The 18086-nt window shown below is 40.9% G+C and overlaps 1 protein-coding gene across 20 annotated transcripts in view; it reads left to right on the top strand.

The window, feature by feature from the left end:
- The window catches only part of LOC119972793 (protein MTSS 1-like), a 183470-nt gene that overhangs the window by 132085 nt on the left and 33299 nt on the right, over positions 1-18086 (top strand). For 12 of the 20 annotated variants that reach the window (XM_038810182.1, XM_038810188.1, XM_038810180.1 and 9 more), the window contains one exon: positions 11598-11609. The exons of the other annotated variants lie outside the window; for them this stretch is intronic. In XM_038810182.1, the coding sequence (XP_038666110.1) occupies positions 11598-11609 (12 nt within the window). The remainder of the gene's footprint in view (positions 1-11597; positions 11610-18086) is intronic. 20 annotated transcript variants of the gene reach the window in all.

Below are 18086 nucleotides of genomic sequence, written 5' to 3' on the forward strand. Positions count from 1 at the left end.
ATTTTTAAAAGAAAACAAACTTTAGCTTGTGCCAAATGAGTATTCTATTTATTTCTGAAATGAATTGACATGCACCACGAGAGGGGCAAAATACAAGTACTGAGCAATTTCTGCATTAATTTACACTCTGCACTTCCCTTCTAGGAAGATAAATCAGTGCCGTCAGCATGAGTGTAGGATTGATGCTCATCAATGTTACGGTTTCTTGAATCCCAGGAAACCCAAGTAGCGTTCAAGGTTATCTTTCCAAGGGACCAGACCAAAGCAGCAAATTTTGAAATCCCATTATTTTTAGAAAGTTATTTATGCATGAGAAAAAGCATGCATTTCTCCAAGTTCATTCTTCTGCTCGAATCTGCAATCATATCAGAGTATTCAAGAGTTAATTTGAGTAATTCCTGTGTTCATGCTACCATACCTGGAAGACCATTTTCTTTTTCTTGTGCTAATCTGCCCTCATCCGCATATGATTTACTGTTTGGGCGTTTTAAGAAGTTCATTGCAACAGGTTCATGCAAATCAGTACTTGTATAATGTCTCCCATCTTGAATTATTATTGGCAATCTGGTCCACAATGAAGGAAGAAAATTGCAGCACCTACATATTGGAAAGAATCCATCAATGACTGATTACGTTTGTAGGGATTGGTACAGGGTCTGAATTAATTCTCTGAAAAACTGGTGTCAACCATTTTGAGATTTGGGCCCATCCAAATGTTGTATTGCTCCTGTGTCATCAATGAGCCCTGAGATGCTGAGCATCAGCCATTGTGTTTAAATCAGCTTATGAATGCAATATCCTTTTTAAATATAGATTATACTATTTCAGATCTGGCAGAAGATCATTTTAGAACATTTTTTAAAGGTGAATTTTGTTTTTGGGTCATATCCAATGTAACAGTTTGTTTCATGTGACTGAAAGTAATGAAACCGTTAATTGCTATAAATTTATCACGGAAATTAATTCATTATCCGTGTTTGCATTCTTTCAGGGAAGAATTAATTGTGAACAAAGAGTGCCTATTATTTGAAATCGTTCAATTAAAACTGATTTTTGTTATATTTTGGGTCACTGCACATTTATGATCGCAGTGTAATTTATGGCACAGATTAAGAAATTAGGCCGTTGCAGCATGCCACAGGTTACCACTAGTATTCTAATTTTAAAATAATTGCTAATAGAATTTTTGATCATGTACAGTCAAAACATCCTTGAATCCCTTTGTCTTAATTCTCTAGACTTTTCAATGAACATTTTATGTTACTTAGCATTGCTACCTGCTTTGTTGCACACAATGTATTGCTTTTCCTAAAGACAACTTTGGCTTTGCTTTTCTCAATATTAAATGTTATTTATTGAAGGATGTGTAATTGTGCTTGTATCAATTACTAATGTCTGTTTGTGTGCCACAGCTGTCCCACATCTTGGCTAGTTAATTTTTCAAATGTATAATTTTTCATGTAAAAGAAAGTTAAGCATTTTAGCAACAAATCTTCACAGGATATGAATCTTGTATAAAAGGCATTAATTTATGATTTACATTTTTTATTCGGAATCTTAAATCAATATGGGAGTATTGAGAAATACTTTTTATAAAGCAAAGCTGACCAATACATTTTTTTAGCCGTCCATAATTTTGGTAGAATAAATTATGTATCAACAATAAGCTCCAGCATATTTCTTCATCTTTTTAAAAAAAAAAGGTGTGTGTGGTTGCTGCGTGCGTGCACTTGGATGCTGTTCAGTTCTGATTCCTAACCTCACCCAGACTCCAGTATTAATGTTCCAACATAACTTTCTGATCTCTAGCGCGTTTGACGAAAACTGAACATAATTTACTTTTAGAAGCTTTCTTTGAGTTCTCATATTTTATATCCAAGAATTATACATTGTCAGAAAAAAACACGCAAAAACTAACACATATATTTACATGTGAGCATCTTCTTAATAACTGTGGCCGTGACCTAACTGGCATACATGTTTCAAGACCTGCTCGTAGAATGTAAAATAAGTTGATGAAAGGCTTCCACATCCTAAGAAAGTTGCCTTCCTATCCACGATGGAGAATTTTATTTTCTCCAGCCTGAGAAATTCCGCCAGGTTGGACAGCCAATCTGCAGTCTTAGGTGGTGCTACCGATCACCAGCCCATCAGGATTCTCTGGCGGGCGATCAAGGAGGCAAAGGCTAGGGCATCGGTTACTCCCTCCCCATGAAAAAACGGGGTGATCTGATACCTAAGGACCGCCATTTTTGGGCTTGGCTCCATCCTCACTCCCGTAACCCTGGACATGGCCTTGAAGAAGTACGTCCAATACCCGGCAAACCTCGGGCAAGCCAGAACATGTGGATGTGGTTGGTCGAGCCTCCCTGGTACCATTGGCATTTGTCCTGCACCTCTGGGAAGAACCTGCTCGTTATAATTCTGGTTAGGTACGCTGTGCACCACCTTTAGCTGCGCTAGGCTCAGCCCTGCACACGTGGAGGTGAAGTTCGCCCTGTGCAGTGCTTCGATCCAGATCCCTCCCCTTATCTCTATGCCTAATGCCTCCTCACATTTGTTCCATGTCTCGCCCTGGGGGAGCGTACCTCCTCCAGCAGTCGCCCATAAATGTCCCCACAGTTTCCCTCCCCTAGGTCACCCGTGCTCAGTCTTTCTACTAATGAGTGGAGTGACCTAGGGGAAGGAGTTTCATTATCCCATGCTGGTCCAGAGGTTTGAGATGTAGAGAGCAGGTCATCTGCATAGAGTGAGACTCTGTGCTCTCTGTCTCCCCTTTTGATACCTCTCCACCCTTCGCCACTCTGAGGGTGATCACCAGTGGCCAGAGCAAACAAGGGTGAGGACAGCGGGCATCCCTGCCTCTGTGCAGCCGGAAGTAGTTAGAGCTGGTGGTGTTTGTCGATAGCCTCGCCATGGGAGCACTGTACAGCAGTTTCACCCAGGAGGTGAAATCTGGCCCAAACCCGAACCTTGCCAGCACCTCGATGAGGTACTTCCATTTGATTCAGTTGAAGACCTTTTTGCATCTGGTGTTTTCTCTCTGGATGGGGTCATTATCACGTTTAACAGGCGCCTGATGTTCAATGTTGGCTTCCTGCCCTTGGCAAAGTCCGTCTGGTCCTCCGCGACTACCTCTGGCATGCTCCAACCACCTCGCCAGGGCCTTCGTCAGGATCTTTGAGTCAGTGTTAAGTTGTGAGATGGGCCTGTAGGATCCGCACTCCATCGCATCTTTGTCCTTTGTGGGTATCAGCGATATTGAGGCTTGGACCAGTGTTGGTAGCAGGGTGCCCCTTACTAGCGAGTCTGCGAACATCTCCCGCAAGTGCGAGGCCAGTGCAAGTGCAAATTCTTTTCCAAGTCCCCTGGGAATCCATCTGGTCCCAGTGCCTTCCCTGCCTGCATGGAGTTGGTACTCTCCATGACTTCCCCCAGTTCGAGTGGTGCTTTCAGGCCCTGTCTCTGATCTTCCCCCATGACTGGCATGTCCAGTCCTGTCGAGGAAGTGCTTCACATCTGAGTCTCCCTCCAGGGGAACGGAGTTGTATCGCCCTTGATAGAAGGTTGCAAAAGCTTTGTTCTTTTCTGATGCAGCGACTGGCCTGCCGCTTCTGTCTTTGACCTGAGCTATTTCCCTTGTAGCTGCCTGCTTTCTCAACCGGTGAGCCAGCGGGAGCTGGTTTAGCTCACTGGGCTAAATCGCTGGCTTTTCAAGCAGGCCAGCAGTACGGTTCGATTCCCGTACGGGGAGGCCCCGGACAGGCACCGGAATGTGGCGACTAGGGGCTTTTCACAGTAACTTCATTGAAGCCTACTCGTGACAATAAGCGATTTTCATTTTCAACAGGCGGCCGGCTTTGTCTCCATGCTCATAAAAGCCCCTCCATGTCTGGCAAAGCTGGTTGACTGCTTTCCCAGTGGAGAGCAGGTCGAAGTCCATTTGCAACTTTTTCTTCTCCGCCACCAGTTCCAGAGTTGGTGCTATGGAATATCGCCCGTCCACCTTCAGTATGCAGTCGACCATCTGTTGCATGGCTGTCCTCTCCTCCCTGTCTTTACATGCCTTGAATAAGATCATTTCCCCCCACGATCACCGCCTTCAGCATCTCCCAGAATATGGCGGGTGAAACATCCCCATTCTGGTTGTTGGTTACATACCCATCCACGGCCTGTGATACCCGATCGCACAAAGCCGTAACGGCAAGGGGGGCTCGGCCCAACGTCCATGGGTGGGGGGGGGGGAGGCTGGGGCTGTTGAGCCCGGCCCGTCTCCAGTCTCACATCCACTTGCTGTGGAGCGTGGTTGTAGATTACGGTTGCGGATAATTCCGCTCCCCCTACCCCTGGAAGTATCAGTTGTCGAAGTCAATCCTCGACTAGACCCTGTCGACCTGGGAGAAGAAGGAACATTTCTTCTCCCTGCGTGTGCAAACCTCCATGGGCCCACTACCCCTATCTGTTCATTGAAGATGTTCAGCTCCTTTGCCATATTCATTAGCTTTCCTGATTTGAGGCTGTATCTGTCCGTCCCTGGATCGTCTCCCCCCCCCCCCCCATCGCTCTCTCTCTCTCTCTCGCTCTCTCTCTCTCCCTCCTTCTCGCTCTCTCTCCCTCCTTCTCGCTCTCTCTCTCTCCTTCTCTTCTCTCTCCTTCTCTTCTCTCTCCTTCTCGCTCTCCACCGGATGTGTCTGTCGGGGATTTCAGCCATGGTTTTCTATCTGAATTCCACACCGTCCCAGTTGGGAGGGTACGTGTTCACGAGGATTACTGGCACTCCTTCCATGAGCACCACTAACCATGATCCCCCCCCCCCCCCGTCCATAACTGCCTCTGTCGCCGTGAATGCTATCCTCTTGTTCAGTAATATGGATAATCCCCTAGCCCTTGTCCCGTAACACGATTGGGATGTCTGACCCAACCAGTTCTTCGTTGCTGCAGTTGGTGCTTCTCCCTCAGGTGTGTCTCCTGGAGGACCGCCCTGGGGATCAACCATACTTTTTTGGATGCACCCCTGCGTTCCAGGGTTTCCCTTTGTCCAGGGATCATCCAAGATAGCTGTCCGTGCCAGTCACTCTCGTGTGGCTGGACCCCTGCACTCCCGGATGTTCAGGGTCCACCAAGATGGTTGCTCTAGTTGTCACCATTTTCTCTGGCTGAAGAAATTCCTCCTCATCTCAGCTTTAAAGGATCGTCCCTTCAGTCTGAGCCTGTGTCCTCTGGTTCTAGTTTTCCTACTAGTGGAAACATCCTCTCCTCATCCACTCTATCTAGGCCTCTCAGTATACTGTAAGTTTCAATAAGATCCCCCTCATCCTAAACTCCTAACGTGTACAGACACAGTGTCCTCAACTGTTTCTCATATGACAAGCTCTTCATTCCAGGCATCATTCTTCTGAACCTCCTCTGGACCCTTTCCAAGGCCAGCACATCCTACCTTGGATATCAGCCATGATTGAATGGCACACAGACTCAATGGGCCGAATGGGTTAATTCTGCTCCTGTGTCTTAGGTCCAGTCGCTGAGAAGTATGGTCTACTTAGGGCAACAAAATTTATGCAGGACATTGCTCAGTTGTATGATAGGCAGAATGTCTTTTTAGACTGACGGGACCATCCTGTTAATGACAACTACCACTCACATAACGACTGCAGAGTAGCAACGTGAAATGGCTTGAGATTGAGATACTTTACTTTTCCAGAGTAATTTGAAGTTGACTGGACATTTTTTTCAGGTTTAGAGGTGGTGGTCTTTGGCCTATTTAGGGAAGGCAGTGGCATAGTGTTATTGTCACTGGATTAGTTATCCAGAAACTTGGGGTAATGCTCTGAGGACCCAGGTTCGAATTTATTGAATTTGAATTCAATAAAAATACAGAATTGGAAAAAAAGAATCTAATGGTGACAATGCAACCATTGTCGATTGTCGTAAAAACCCACGTGGTTCACTGGTATCCTGTAGGGAAGGAAGTTTAACATCATTATCTGGTCTGGCCTTTGTGACTCCAGATCCATAGCAGTGCCCCCTCAAGGGAAATTAGGGAGAGGCAATAAATACTGGCCTAGCTAGCGATGCCCACATCCCACAAAAGATTTGTTTTTAATTTTGCGAGTTTGCATGACACATATTGAATAATGATCTGATCAGGATAGCCATTGTCCCGCAGGATAGCTTTGATGTGAATTTATTTATCTGTTAAGTTTTTAGGTTTGGGCCGTATTTACAAGATTACTGACGATGCTTGTCTATGGCAGTAGTAGAGAACTCTTAGTGGATTTCTTAATTATCACCTGGAGGCAATATAGACATGCTGCCATTTTCTAAACCCATATCCATTGAACTTATGAACTTAGCAACTCGTTCAGCTTTAATTGCACCGTGTTTGTCCAAGTGGATGGTAGCCATGGAATCTCCTCTAGATCCAGCGCTTGCCAGCACTTTTGTTGATTTCAATGGGAAATGCATTTTTGATGGAATGAACACTCTCACCCCTCTATCCCCTGCATATTTCTGATACATAGATGACATGGTCACAATCTTTGAATTTGCAGCCATGTTTAAGGACTTTCTTGTACACCTTAATATGCTCCACCCTGCGCCCAAATTCATTTTTAAGATGGTGCAATCTAACGCGTTCCTTTGGGCATTCTAGTTGAGAAATCTCCGAATGAATTCTCCACTACTGTCAACTGCAACCCTCCCTTCGCTGGAATTCTCGTCTTGGGCTCCAGAGAGCATGTTTCAATGGGTCCGTCCCCATCATTCACTTTCTTCAATTCCAAATAGTGATGGATGCTTCTCTGTTGGTTTAGGAGCATAGGAGATTAATCTTCAAATAGTCCAGGTGTCAAGCACTGACGTTTCTGGCAGTTCTGCTGGTATTGAAACATTTTCTGCTGTTCATTTAGGGCATTTTTCTTTGGATAGATACTGTTTGATCAACAACTGAAGAACAGAAGCTCCTTGTACGTTGTTTCAGGATGTACAATTATTTGTGATAGCTAAGGAATCTCTTTTGCCCCTCCACTTAATAGGAGTGAACTAGTGCAACAGGAATTCTATCACTTTCCCATCCACAAAAATAGAAGGATCATTGCTAATGTAATTCAAATAAATTTCCTCAAATTGCATAGCCCAAAATCTACCTGTTTGTATTCCTTTTCGTGCTTGTACTATTCAGCTTTGATTCTTGGGGAACTGGTTAATCTGCAAGAAGAACTTTGTCATAGTAGGAGGGTCATATTCTGTGTCCAAAGCCAAAATATTTTCATCTGGTAGTATGGTTATTGTACAATGCTTATTTCAAACTGAAGTCTTTCCATGTTGGCGGTTGAGTGATGTTTGCCAGGGATCTCTTTTAAAACAGCCTCAACTTGACATCCTGCAAAGCATTTTCATGGGATGTGGGCATCACTGTTAAGATCAGCATTTTTTATATAACAAAAAAAATGCATGGAACAATTTGCCACCTGCAGGGATGAGACCCCAATTTCAGCAATTCCTTTCCTGAGTCACCAAAGTTAGATGGCATTGCAGGAATAGAAATCTCATCATGAGACGTGTCCTTGCGTTACCTGATGCCATTCCTGACTTTCTGCAACAAATGTAATTCATACTTAAGGTGCAAATCCAGCAATTTCCTAAAACCCCTGGTGAGATTAACAGCAGGAGTGCATTTTTGCAAGGCAATTGGCAAAGCACTGCACATGATCCAGCTATTTGTGGCTATTTGCAACTCCTAGCGTATCTCATTCTTCCTAAAAATTGTTTTTTAAATAAACACACAAATGACGATGTGTGCGGTAAACTCTCCGTTATTTTCCCATCAAATCCTGTGCCTGTATATCACATTTCACTAGTCTATTTATCACCACTGTGCCCTACCTCCTCATCATTTTGCAAATATGTTCTAAAGTTATCTCCTAATTCCATATGCTCTCATTTTGTCTGATAATCTCATGCAAACCTTATTAAAAACCTTCAGGAAATCTATCTGGATAATAACCATGGACACATCCCTGTGCTCCTTGCCAGTCATTTCAGACATATGCTACCCTTCACATGTCTGGTGATGTTTTGATCAGCTCATGCATGTTTAAATGCTATCATTCTGTCCCTGATGATCAGTGACTTTACCAAAACTAGTGCTAAACTGGCAGGCCTGTAGTTTGCTGGTTTCCCCTTCTAAAATAAGTGTAAATCCATTTTAGATCTTTATTTTAGTTACAGCATTATGTAATGTGCTATATTCTGGATTTAGGAAGTGGTCCCGTTTATTGGTTACAAACAATATAATATATTTTAATTTAAATATGTGATGCATTTAGCAAAATTCCCCTAATTGTCAGTGGTTTGAAATTTGACACAATGCCTGGGTTAGCAATGCAAAAAAATAATTTGAAGACTCTCTTCCTGAAAGTGACCCAATATCTTAGGCTGCTGAAAAATGTTCAATGCAGCCTGTAAATGGCAGTTTTGTGTCAGCTCTGTTGATCAGATTCTGATAGCAAAGAGACGAACAACATTCTCGAGGGTTACAGGCAGAAATTTGTTCTGGTTATTTCAATACGTTCATTGTCCCATTGCAAAACTGGAAATTTATTCTATTCCCTTCCCTGTACCCAAATTTCCCGGTCTTACCAGACCAGATGCAAATTTGTATTTGGGAAACCGGACTACAAACCCCAACAATTTTTCAATTTGTAAACTTTGAGGAAATGATACTTCAGTCCCAGGAGAGATTCCACTGACAAATAGGAATTTTTTGTATTAAAACAAGCTTTATTATTAACACAGGATTAACCCCATTAACATCCAATGAAATAACAGTTTTTCAACTAATAGTTAAACAGTTCTTTAAAATAAAAGGTCTTTGAGCTTACTTTCCCATCTCGTTCTAAAATTTCAATTAAGCAAAATCCACATACAGGTCAAATACCACTTATTAATAATATATAAATATAACTTGGTGGCTTACAGATTTATTCACAAAGTCCTTAGAGAGAAGCTTTCAGAAGTCAATCTGAGAAACGCAACTCCTTTCCTCAGAATCCAGCAGAACTCTAAGATGGAACTAAAAACACACAGGTTAGAGTTGTAAACTAAACTAAAACAGACCCACCCCCTCCCATGAGTGACATCTCAGCCTGCCTAGCTGTTAACCTGTTAGTCAGACCTTTAGAAGACATATTAACTGGATACCTTTACACCAAGTTATGTTAACAAAATATTGCTGCAACAGACATATATATAAAAATTTCATACATTCATCACACCAGCCACTCTGATTTTCTTCATGTTCTTTAATACGCTGTAGGAGGTTGGTTTTGTTACGCCTATTCTGCCTCTATGGAAGCTCCTTCTGATCAAGAGTACAGGTTGTGAGGATTTGAGCCTATGGATCCATGTCATCTCATTCCTAAGATAGCACAGCCTACCAACAATACTTTACGAGAAGTAGTTTCCTCTGTTGTACCTTAATAACTGATGAAAGTCACAAATAAATTTAATCCTGTGATAAATGCACAGTAGGCAGTTTAACTTGGTTGCAATCTTTGCTTATGAAATTAAATTATTCCTCTTACTCCAAAATAAGATACTACTCTTTAGTGTTTTAAAAGCAACCTGATTGCTTGTTTGGATTCCAATTAAATATGTGTCCACTGCTCCTCTTTGTTGCTGGCCATCAAGAGACCCAGTTTAGAAGCATAGAAGTGGCTTTACAAATGGGTTTGAGTTTGACTATTTGAGTCTTGGAATTAATTAACTGGCAGGAAAAATTTGAAATCATCAAAGTTGGAATCATTCAGTACACCATGCCTGTTCTAACTTTTTGAAATAACTGTCCAATTAGTCTCACTTACCTATTCTTTCACCATGACCCTACAAAATTTTTATTTTCAGAAGTATGTATTCGATAGCTTTTGGTAAGCTAACATCAAACCTGTCTCTGCCATCCTTGTAGAAAATTCCAAATTCAAATTCTGCTTACGTTTCCTTCGCCCTTCCTTGCTCCTTGGTTTTTTGACAGCTATCCTAAATCTGTGTCCCCTGGTTACTAACCCTTCTGTCAGTGGATACAGTTTCTCCCTGATTATCTTCACAGAATCACAGAATAATATAGTGCAGAAGAGGCCTTTCAGCCCATCAAGTCTGCACCGGCACAAGAAAAACACCAGGCCTGCCTTCTTAATCCCATTTGCCAGCACCTGGCACATAGCCTTGAATGCCTTGTATTTTATGACTTGCCAAGTTTTCATTCAGGTTCTTTTTAAAGGATGTGGGGCAACCACCCTCTATCACCCTCCATGGGCAGTGCATTCCAAACCGTCACCACCCTCTCGGTGAAAACAATTTCTTCAAAATCCTCCTTAAACCTCCTGCCCCTCACCTTGAATTTGTGTCCCCTCGTGACTGACCCTTCAACTAAGCTGTCCCTATCCACTCTGTCCATGCCCTTCATAAGCTTATCCAAACTCTTCATAATTTTGTATACCTCTATTAAATATGGGCGAGCAACCCTAACTTCCCTGGTTTCTCCATGTAACTGAAGTTCCTCATGCCTGGTACCATTCCATGAAGTCTCCTCTGCACTTCTCACATAGCCGTCCTAAAGTGTGGTGTCTGGAATACCCCAGCTGAGATCCATGCTATACAACTTTAAATAAACAAATCTCAGTTTAGCATTAAAGATTGTAAATTATAGTTGGAATAAATTATAATGGGCATCAGCCTTTACATTTAAGTTTTTACAGTTCTATATTTTCTGATCTTTAGGGGATACCTAACAACTGCAACTTCTAATATTGTACTGATAGAAATTTAAACTTGCAGTAAGCTTTTGATAAATTTGGAAAATGTGTGGTTCTGAAAATATTAACTCAATGAATATATGGTCACATAAAATGCCCTTTCATTTGCAGAATAGTATCAGAGCCTTTATTTATTAACATTAATTCGTTTGTGCATTTATACTGAACCAGCTGATCAAAAGTGATGTGTATAAATGGCTATAGTGAATCTTTACTTTTCTTTCAAGTCAACTTGTGTTGAAATAATTTCCACAACTTTTCTAATTTTCTGCTTTATGTTTAAAAAAAAAAATTAAATAATAGGATAAGATAAATTTAACACATTGTGATATGGGTCTTAAGGATGATTCATTTTTGACTTTTATCTTGTTATCACATTATTGCATATAATTTTTCCTATATTGATCCTTACCTTGTTACATTAATGTCATCTAACTGTTGGCATCCGCGAAAAAGTAATTGGCCCAAAACGCCATGAGTGGCTATATCATGAGTACAACAAAATTGATTGGACATTTTTAATTCCTCTATTAACTCTACATCGGATTGTAAACCAATATACCATCAGTGACTAACTTGGAACCTTGTAGGACAGTGTAACCATGCACAGATATAACTTGAGTCAACAATCTTGTTGTTCTGTTGAAATAAAGTATGGTTTGCATATACATTTATGAATTGGCACAGAAGTCGATGCAGATATTGTGCATAACACCATGAAGATTGGTTTGACTTATTCTTTTTTCCTTTTTGTATCAAATTTTGCTGTGCCATATCTTCTGCTAGCTGATGTTTTTGGTAAGTTGAGCTCTACCGTGCTGGCTGGTGATTAAAACCTTTTTGTGGGATACATGTGTATAAATGATATTCACCAGTAACTGCCAGTCTGTTTCTTCCCTTTGCCTCTCTCCTCTTCACATCACAAAGAGTCTTTGAATATCTCAATGTTCTTATAGTAGCACCTTTGTTTTGAAATGAATACAAGAGTGGCACACTGTGCAATATCTGTTCTGTTATACCTTAATTAAAAGTAAATCTAATGCAGTGAAATAAATATTTTAATCTACAATGTGACTGAACACCATTGCCTAGAAAACATTTGCATTTTAGCAATACTTGAGAAATTGGGGATTAAATAACACCAGAAGTTTGCTAATGAATATGTCAAAATTCTATTGATACAATATGTAAAGGATTATGATGGTGACGGATTTAACTCTCCTTATGAATTTTATTTCAGAATGATGCTTTTCTTAACAGTTTAAAAACTTGCATTTATATTCATCGCACAATTTTGATATCTGAAAAATGTGATTTAATCGTAAGACATAGGAGCAGAATTAGGCCACTCGGCCCATCGAATCTGCTCGGTATTCAATCATGGCTGATATTTTTTTCACCCCCAATCTCCTGCCTTCTCCCCCATGACCCCTGTTCCCATTATTGATCAAGAGCCTATCTATCTCTGTCTTAAAGACGCTCAGTGATTTGGCCTCCACAGCCTTTTGCGGCAAACGTGTTCCACAGATTCACCACCCTCTGGCTGAAGAAATTCCTCCGCCTCTTTTTAAAGGATCGTCCCTTTAGTCTGAGATTGTGTCCTCTGCTTCTAGTTTTTCCTACAAGTGGAAACATCCTCTCCACGTCCACTCTATCTATGCCTTGCAGTATCCTGTTAAGTTTCAATAAGATCCCCCCCCCCCCCCATATCCTTCTAAACTCCCAACGAATACAGACCCAGAGTCTTCAACCATTCCCCATGCGACAAGCTCTCCATTCCAGGGATCACTCTTATGAACTGCCTCTGGACCCTTCCCAAGGCTAGCACATCCTTCCTTAGAAACAGGGCCCAAAACTGCTCTCAGTACTCCAAATAGGGTCTGACCAGAGCCTTGTATAGCCTTAGAAGTACATCCATGGTCTTGTATTCTGGCTCTCTCGATATGAATCTCAAAAATCAACTGTTAGATTGCTATTACTCGTATGCTTGCCACTGGCTGCTCGATCATTTTGATGTAGATTCTTAATTTTACTCAGTTACATATACCTTTGCTTGTAACAAATGATTCATCAATCAGCAAAAAACTTGAATTGAACTTCTTTGTATGAATGTGCTATACACAGATTTTCAAGCTGTAAATTATACAATCTCATAGCTTAATCATATGTTTAAGTGTTGTAAGGTCCACTTCAAATTCAAATCTTCATACCTTCCAAACTCGCAACTTCTACTGCCCAGAGGACAAGGGCTGAAGATTCATGGGAACAAGACCAGCTGCAAACTTCCCTCCAAGTCATACAACATCCTGACTTGGAACTATATCACTATTGGTGGGTCCAAATGTTGGAACTCCTTTCTTAACACCACTGTCGGTGTTCATGCAACACATGGACGGCAGCAGTTCAAGAAAACAGCACACTCCTGCCTCCTCAAGGACAATTGGGGATGGGCAATAAATGCTTGCCAAACCATTGAAGCCCACATCGCAAGAAGAAATATAAAAAAAAGGATCAAATATAAAAAATACCAGAAACACATTTCAGATACACCCTGCTCATGATGTTGTAACTCTTAATGCATGCTTCTGAATTTTCAGTGTGCTCTTCTGACAAGCATAGCTTCCAAGAGTAAATTTACTCGCACATCTTCAAATTCCCCACACCACAAAGCGGTATAACATTCAACACATATTTTGGCACTTCAAGAGTTAGCTCAAAAACGACATTGGGAAAGGTTTGGGAGCCATCAGCCTATAATTGACTATTTTCCCACCCTCTAGCCATCCTTTCTCAAAGGGACTTTCTGAATAGTAGGCCAAAGGGAATTTGTCACATTAGTACAATCTTGCCACCAGGAGAGAGGTATAAGCCTAAAAACCTTTCGAGTCAGCAATTTGATTTAAGGGAGGAAATATAGGTAGTGACGGCTGTACATTGGAAGGAATACGAAACCTAATCAAATTTGTTGTGTGTGCAAAAACCATAAAGTTGCTGGAATGCTTACTTCAGTTTTCTAACACTTGATTTTTAATTTAAAAAATGTTTTAAATTAAAAAGTTAGCAAATTAGGTTAATTACTAATTGGCATTACAAATGGGCATAATAAGGCACACTGAAGTTAAGAAACATTTACAAGTCTTGTAGTGAACAGATTAAAAACTGCAACATCCTCAATTCATGTGCTGAAGACCTGGAGTGGATCTTAATCTCACCATAACAACTTGTATAGTGCCTTTAGCATAGAAAACATTGCAAGACATCTCACAGATCTGTGCTCAAAAAGAAATTGATGCTAAGGCAAATAACGATATTGGGAACAGTGAATTCAAGTTTGGGACCTCGATGCCTGAAGGTATGGCCACTAAATAATGGTGTTAGGTAATGGGCGTAAGGGTTGTCCAAGAGTCCATTTGGAGAGAAACAGATGTGACATGCCACCACTAAACCAAGGTTGGCATTTCAATGTTAGAATATATCTCAAAATAATACTGAGGCTCTAGAAGTTATGTTAAATCATGTTCCGTGCACTTTTGATCATGTAACGCAGAAAAGACAGAAACTTGCAAGACTTCATTCCAGATATGAAGGGGACGGGTTATAATTAAAACTGAAGCTTTATAGTCCAGAAAGGTCAAACGCAAACCACATCAAATTACCCAATTTCAAATTGTAGACCGGCAAACTCAAATTATTTCAGGGGACACCAATGAAGTAGAACCAGAAAAACAAAAATGGGAATGAATGAGTTCTGGAACAAAATCATGAAAAATACTTTAGATGGTGAGAATAATCACCCAAGCGACACAAAATAGACTATATCATGTAATAGTATTTAAATTACAATTACTTTATTATCATGCAGCGGTTAATGTACTAGAGGGATGAGCTTCAGTGGTCAAAGTTATTTCTCATCTGACTTTAGGACAATTTCCCCTTACCTTTACTTCCCCTGCCCAGGCACTGGCTTGGGCACAGTTGTATTAGGTGTCAACCAGTGACTTTTGTACAGTACCTTGCCAATTATGCATGCCTGACCTTGAGTTTCAGCAAGCTGTTTGGAACATGACAGCCAACTCTAACTCAGGATGGCACGGTGGCGGCCTCACAGCGGCACAGACCCGGGTTCAATTCCAACATCGGGTGACTGTCTGTGTGAGGATCGCACTTTCTTCCCATGTCATAGTTGGTTTGGTTTCCTCCCACTTTACGAAGATGTGCAGGTTAGGTGGATTGGCCATGTTAAATTTCCCCTTCATGTCCAAAAGGTTAGGTGGTGTTACTGGGATAGGGTCGGGGTGTGGGCATAGGCAGGTACTCTTTCCAAGGGTCAGTACAGACTCAATGGGCCGAATAGCCTCCTTCTGCACTGCAGAGATTCTATAATTCTATGATAAGGGCATAAGAAAAGCAAGCAGGAGTTGGCTATTCAGTTGTTTGAACATGTTCTGCCATTCAGTGAGATCAAGGCTGATCTTTTACTTCAACACCATTTTTCTGTATTATTCCCATATCCAATGATAATTTCTCCCCTGGTTCTCGACTTGGTTTTGTGAACCTTGGTTACACTCCCTCTATGGCAAGTACACATTTCCCTTGGTTCAGAGACCAAAACTGGTGTGGTCTCGCCAAGGCGCTGTTTTTATACCTATACTCAAATCCTTTTGTAATAAAGGCCAACATACCATTTGATGACTTAATTACTTGCTGTACCTGAATGTTCGTTTTCAAAAACTCATGAACCCAAGTCCCTTTGAAGTACAACACTTCCCAGCCTTGTGTAATTTAGGAATATTCTCCATTTGTGTCTTCCCTATCCAAGTGGGAAACCTCATATTTATCCCCATTGTATTCCATCTGCCAAATGTTTCCCACTTTTTAAAAATCTCTCCAAACCCTTTTGAAGATACTTTGCATCCTTCCACAACTGCGGAGCAGACTCGATGGACTGAATGGCCTAATACTGCTCCTATATCTTATGAACTTGTTTCTTATATTTCCACCTAGTTTTGTATTAGCTGCAAACTTGGAAATATAACATTTAATCATTGATCCAGATTGTGAATAGCTGGGACCGAAGCACAGATCCTTACAGTACACCACTAGAAACAGCCTGCCAACTTGAAAATTATCCATTTAGTCCTCCTCTCTTTTCTGTCCATTAAACAGTTCTCAATCCATGCCAGTATATTCCCCCGAATGCCATGTGCCCTTGAGCCTCTTGTGTGGAACCTTATCAAACGTTTTCTAAAATGCCACATCCACTGATTTCCCCATATCTAGGTTTGTTAAACATGATTTTCCCTTTCATAAATCAATTTTAACTCTGTTCACTCTTATCATTATTTTCGAAGTGTCCCCTTGTCATATACTTTATTATAGATTCTAGCATTTTCCCTACGACGGATGTTCGGCTAACATTGGGAAAGATTTGGGAGTCATCAGCCTATATTTGACTAACTTCCCACCCTCTAGCCATCCTTTCTCAAAGGGACTTTGAATAATAGGCCAAGGAGAACTTGTGTTTTGTGACATTAGTACATTATTGCCACCAGGAGAGAGGTATAAGCCTATAAACCCAAGAGTCAACAATCTGACCTAAGGGAGGAAAATAGAGGCTATTAACTCCTTTCTTAAATAGTGGGGTTACATTTGCCACCTTCCAATCTGCAGGAACCATTCCAGAGTCTGATAATTTTTTCATCTCTCACCTGCATATACATTTCTCACAGAATCGCGATGAATAATGAGAATGCTTAACTAAATTTCAGCTTCCAAACACCGCAGTGCTGAGACCAGTTGTGCTTCTTCCATCAGAGATCATCTAATTCCAAACAGTCTGACGTTTGAAACTGCTTTATTTTCTATTTTGAATTTTGATGTCATTTCCACAAAATGCTTTTGATATAACATCAAAACCACAAGGACTTGAGACTTGGACAGAAGAGAAACTACGCCCGAGTTTGCATATTGCCCCTCACACCCGGCTTTACCCCTCCCACCCGGCTTACTCACTCTTCCAACTTCTTCCATCGGGCAGCAGATACAGAAGTCTGAGAACACGCGCGAACAGACTCAAAAACAGCTTCTTCCCTGCTGTTACCAGACTCCTAAATGACCCTCTTATTAACTGACCTCATTAACACTACACCCCTGTATGCTTCATCTGATGCCGGTGTTATGTAGTTACATTGTATACCTTGTGTTGCCCTGTTATGTATTTTCTTTTATTCCCTTTTCTTTCCATGTACTTAATGATCTGTTGTGCTGCTCGCAGAAAAATACTTTTCACTGTATGTCGGTACACGTGACAATAAACAAATCCAATTCAATCCATACGCTGAAACAACATGCAGAGACTTGATTTAAATCTTTCTGATGCCAGGGATGAATTCTACATAGTCTGAGAGTTGTCGGCTAAAGTTTGTTGCTTGGTCTTACCTTTCATTATATGAGCATCTTGTATTATGGAAAATTGAGAAATAAAATATTCCAGTAAAAGTGAGACGAGAAAGATAATTCTACAATGGCTACAGTTCAAAACCATTGATGTTTACATCGTTTAATGATTTATGTAATTAAAAAGTTACAACATGGTCTAATGACTGCCTTTCAAAACATTTAGAAGAGCATATTTTATTGATGACCGAAGAATTACAACTTCTACAAACTATTGCCCAATTTTAAAATGCCATATAAGTAGTAGAAATGTTAATGTTTGAAACAAAAGATCTGCCGAGCATTAATAGTGGAACTGAAGAGGAGTCTGCAACTTTACTGTGATAATTTGAGGAAGAGAGGAATTTTTGTGCTGTGATAATCTGAGGAAGAGGGGAATTTTTGGGCAGGAATAGCGTTAGGATAGAAAGTATTCTCACTAGCATCATAATCCTTTACAAATCTTCCTGCCTGGCAAATTTATTTTTCCAATGGATAGCATACAACGCTACCAATCTTATTTGTTTCAGCTCAGCCAATTCAGAAGTAAATATAGTCTCACTATCTATTTGTCATTCAACCAAATCGTTTTGCTGTTATGAGTGGGTTTGCTTTGAACCCATCTCCATTTAGATTGGTTCTACGAGGCAAAGGGAGCTGAAACACCCCTGTACCTGTAGTTGATGTTTTCCTTTTATTCTCCCATCACACTTCCCACCCCTCAAAGTAAACCTCTGTGTAGTAGCCTTGTTCGTGGTTAATTGTTCCTACTGCACTATCTTGATGTTTTGTGAGTAGATGTGCACTGAAGTATTATTGTACTGGTGATCGCATTATAGA

Source organism: Scyliorhinus canicula, chromosome 10, assembly GCF_902713615.1.
Source record: "Scyliorhinus canicula chromosome 10, sScyCan1.1, whole genome shotgun sequence".
In the NCBI taxonomy this organism is placed as follows: Eukaryota; Metazoa; Chordata; class Chondrichthyes; order Carcharhiniformes; family Scyliorhinidae; genus Scyliorhinus; species Scyliorhinus canicula.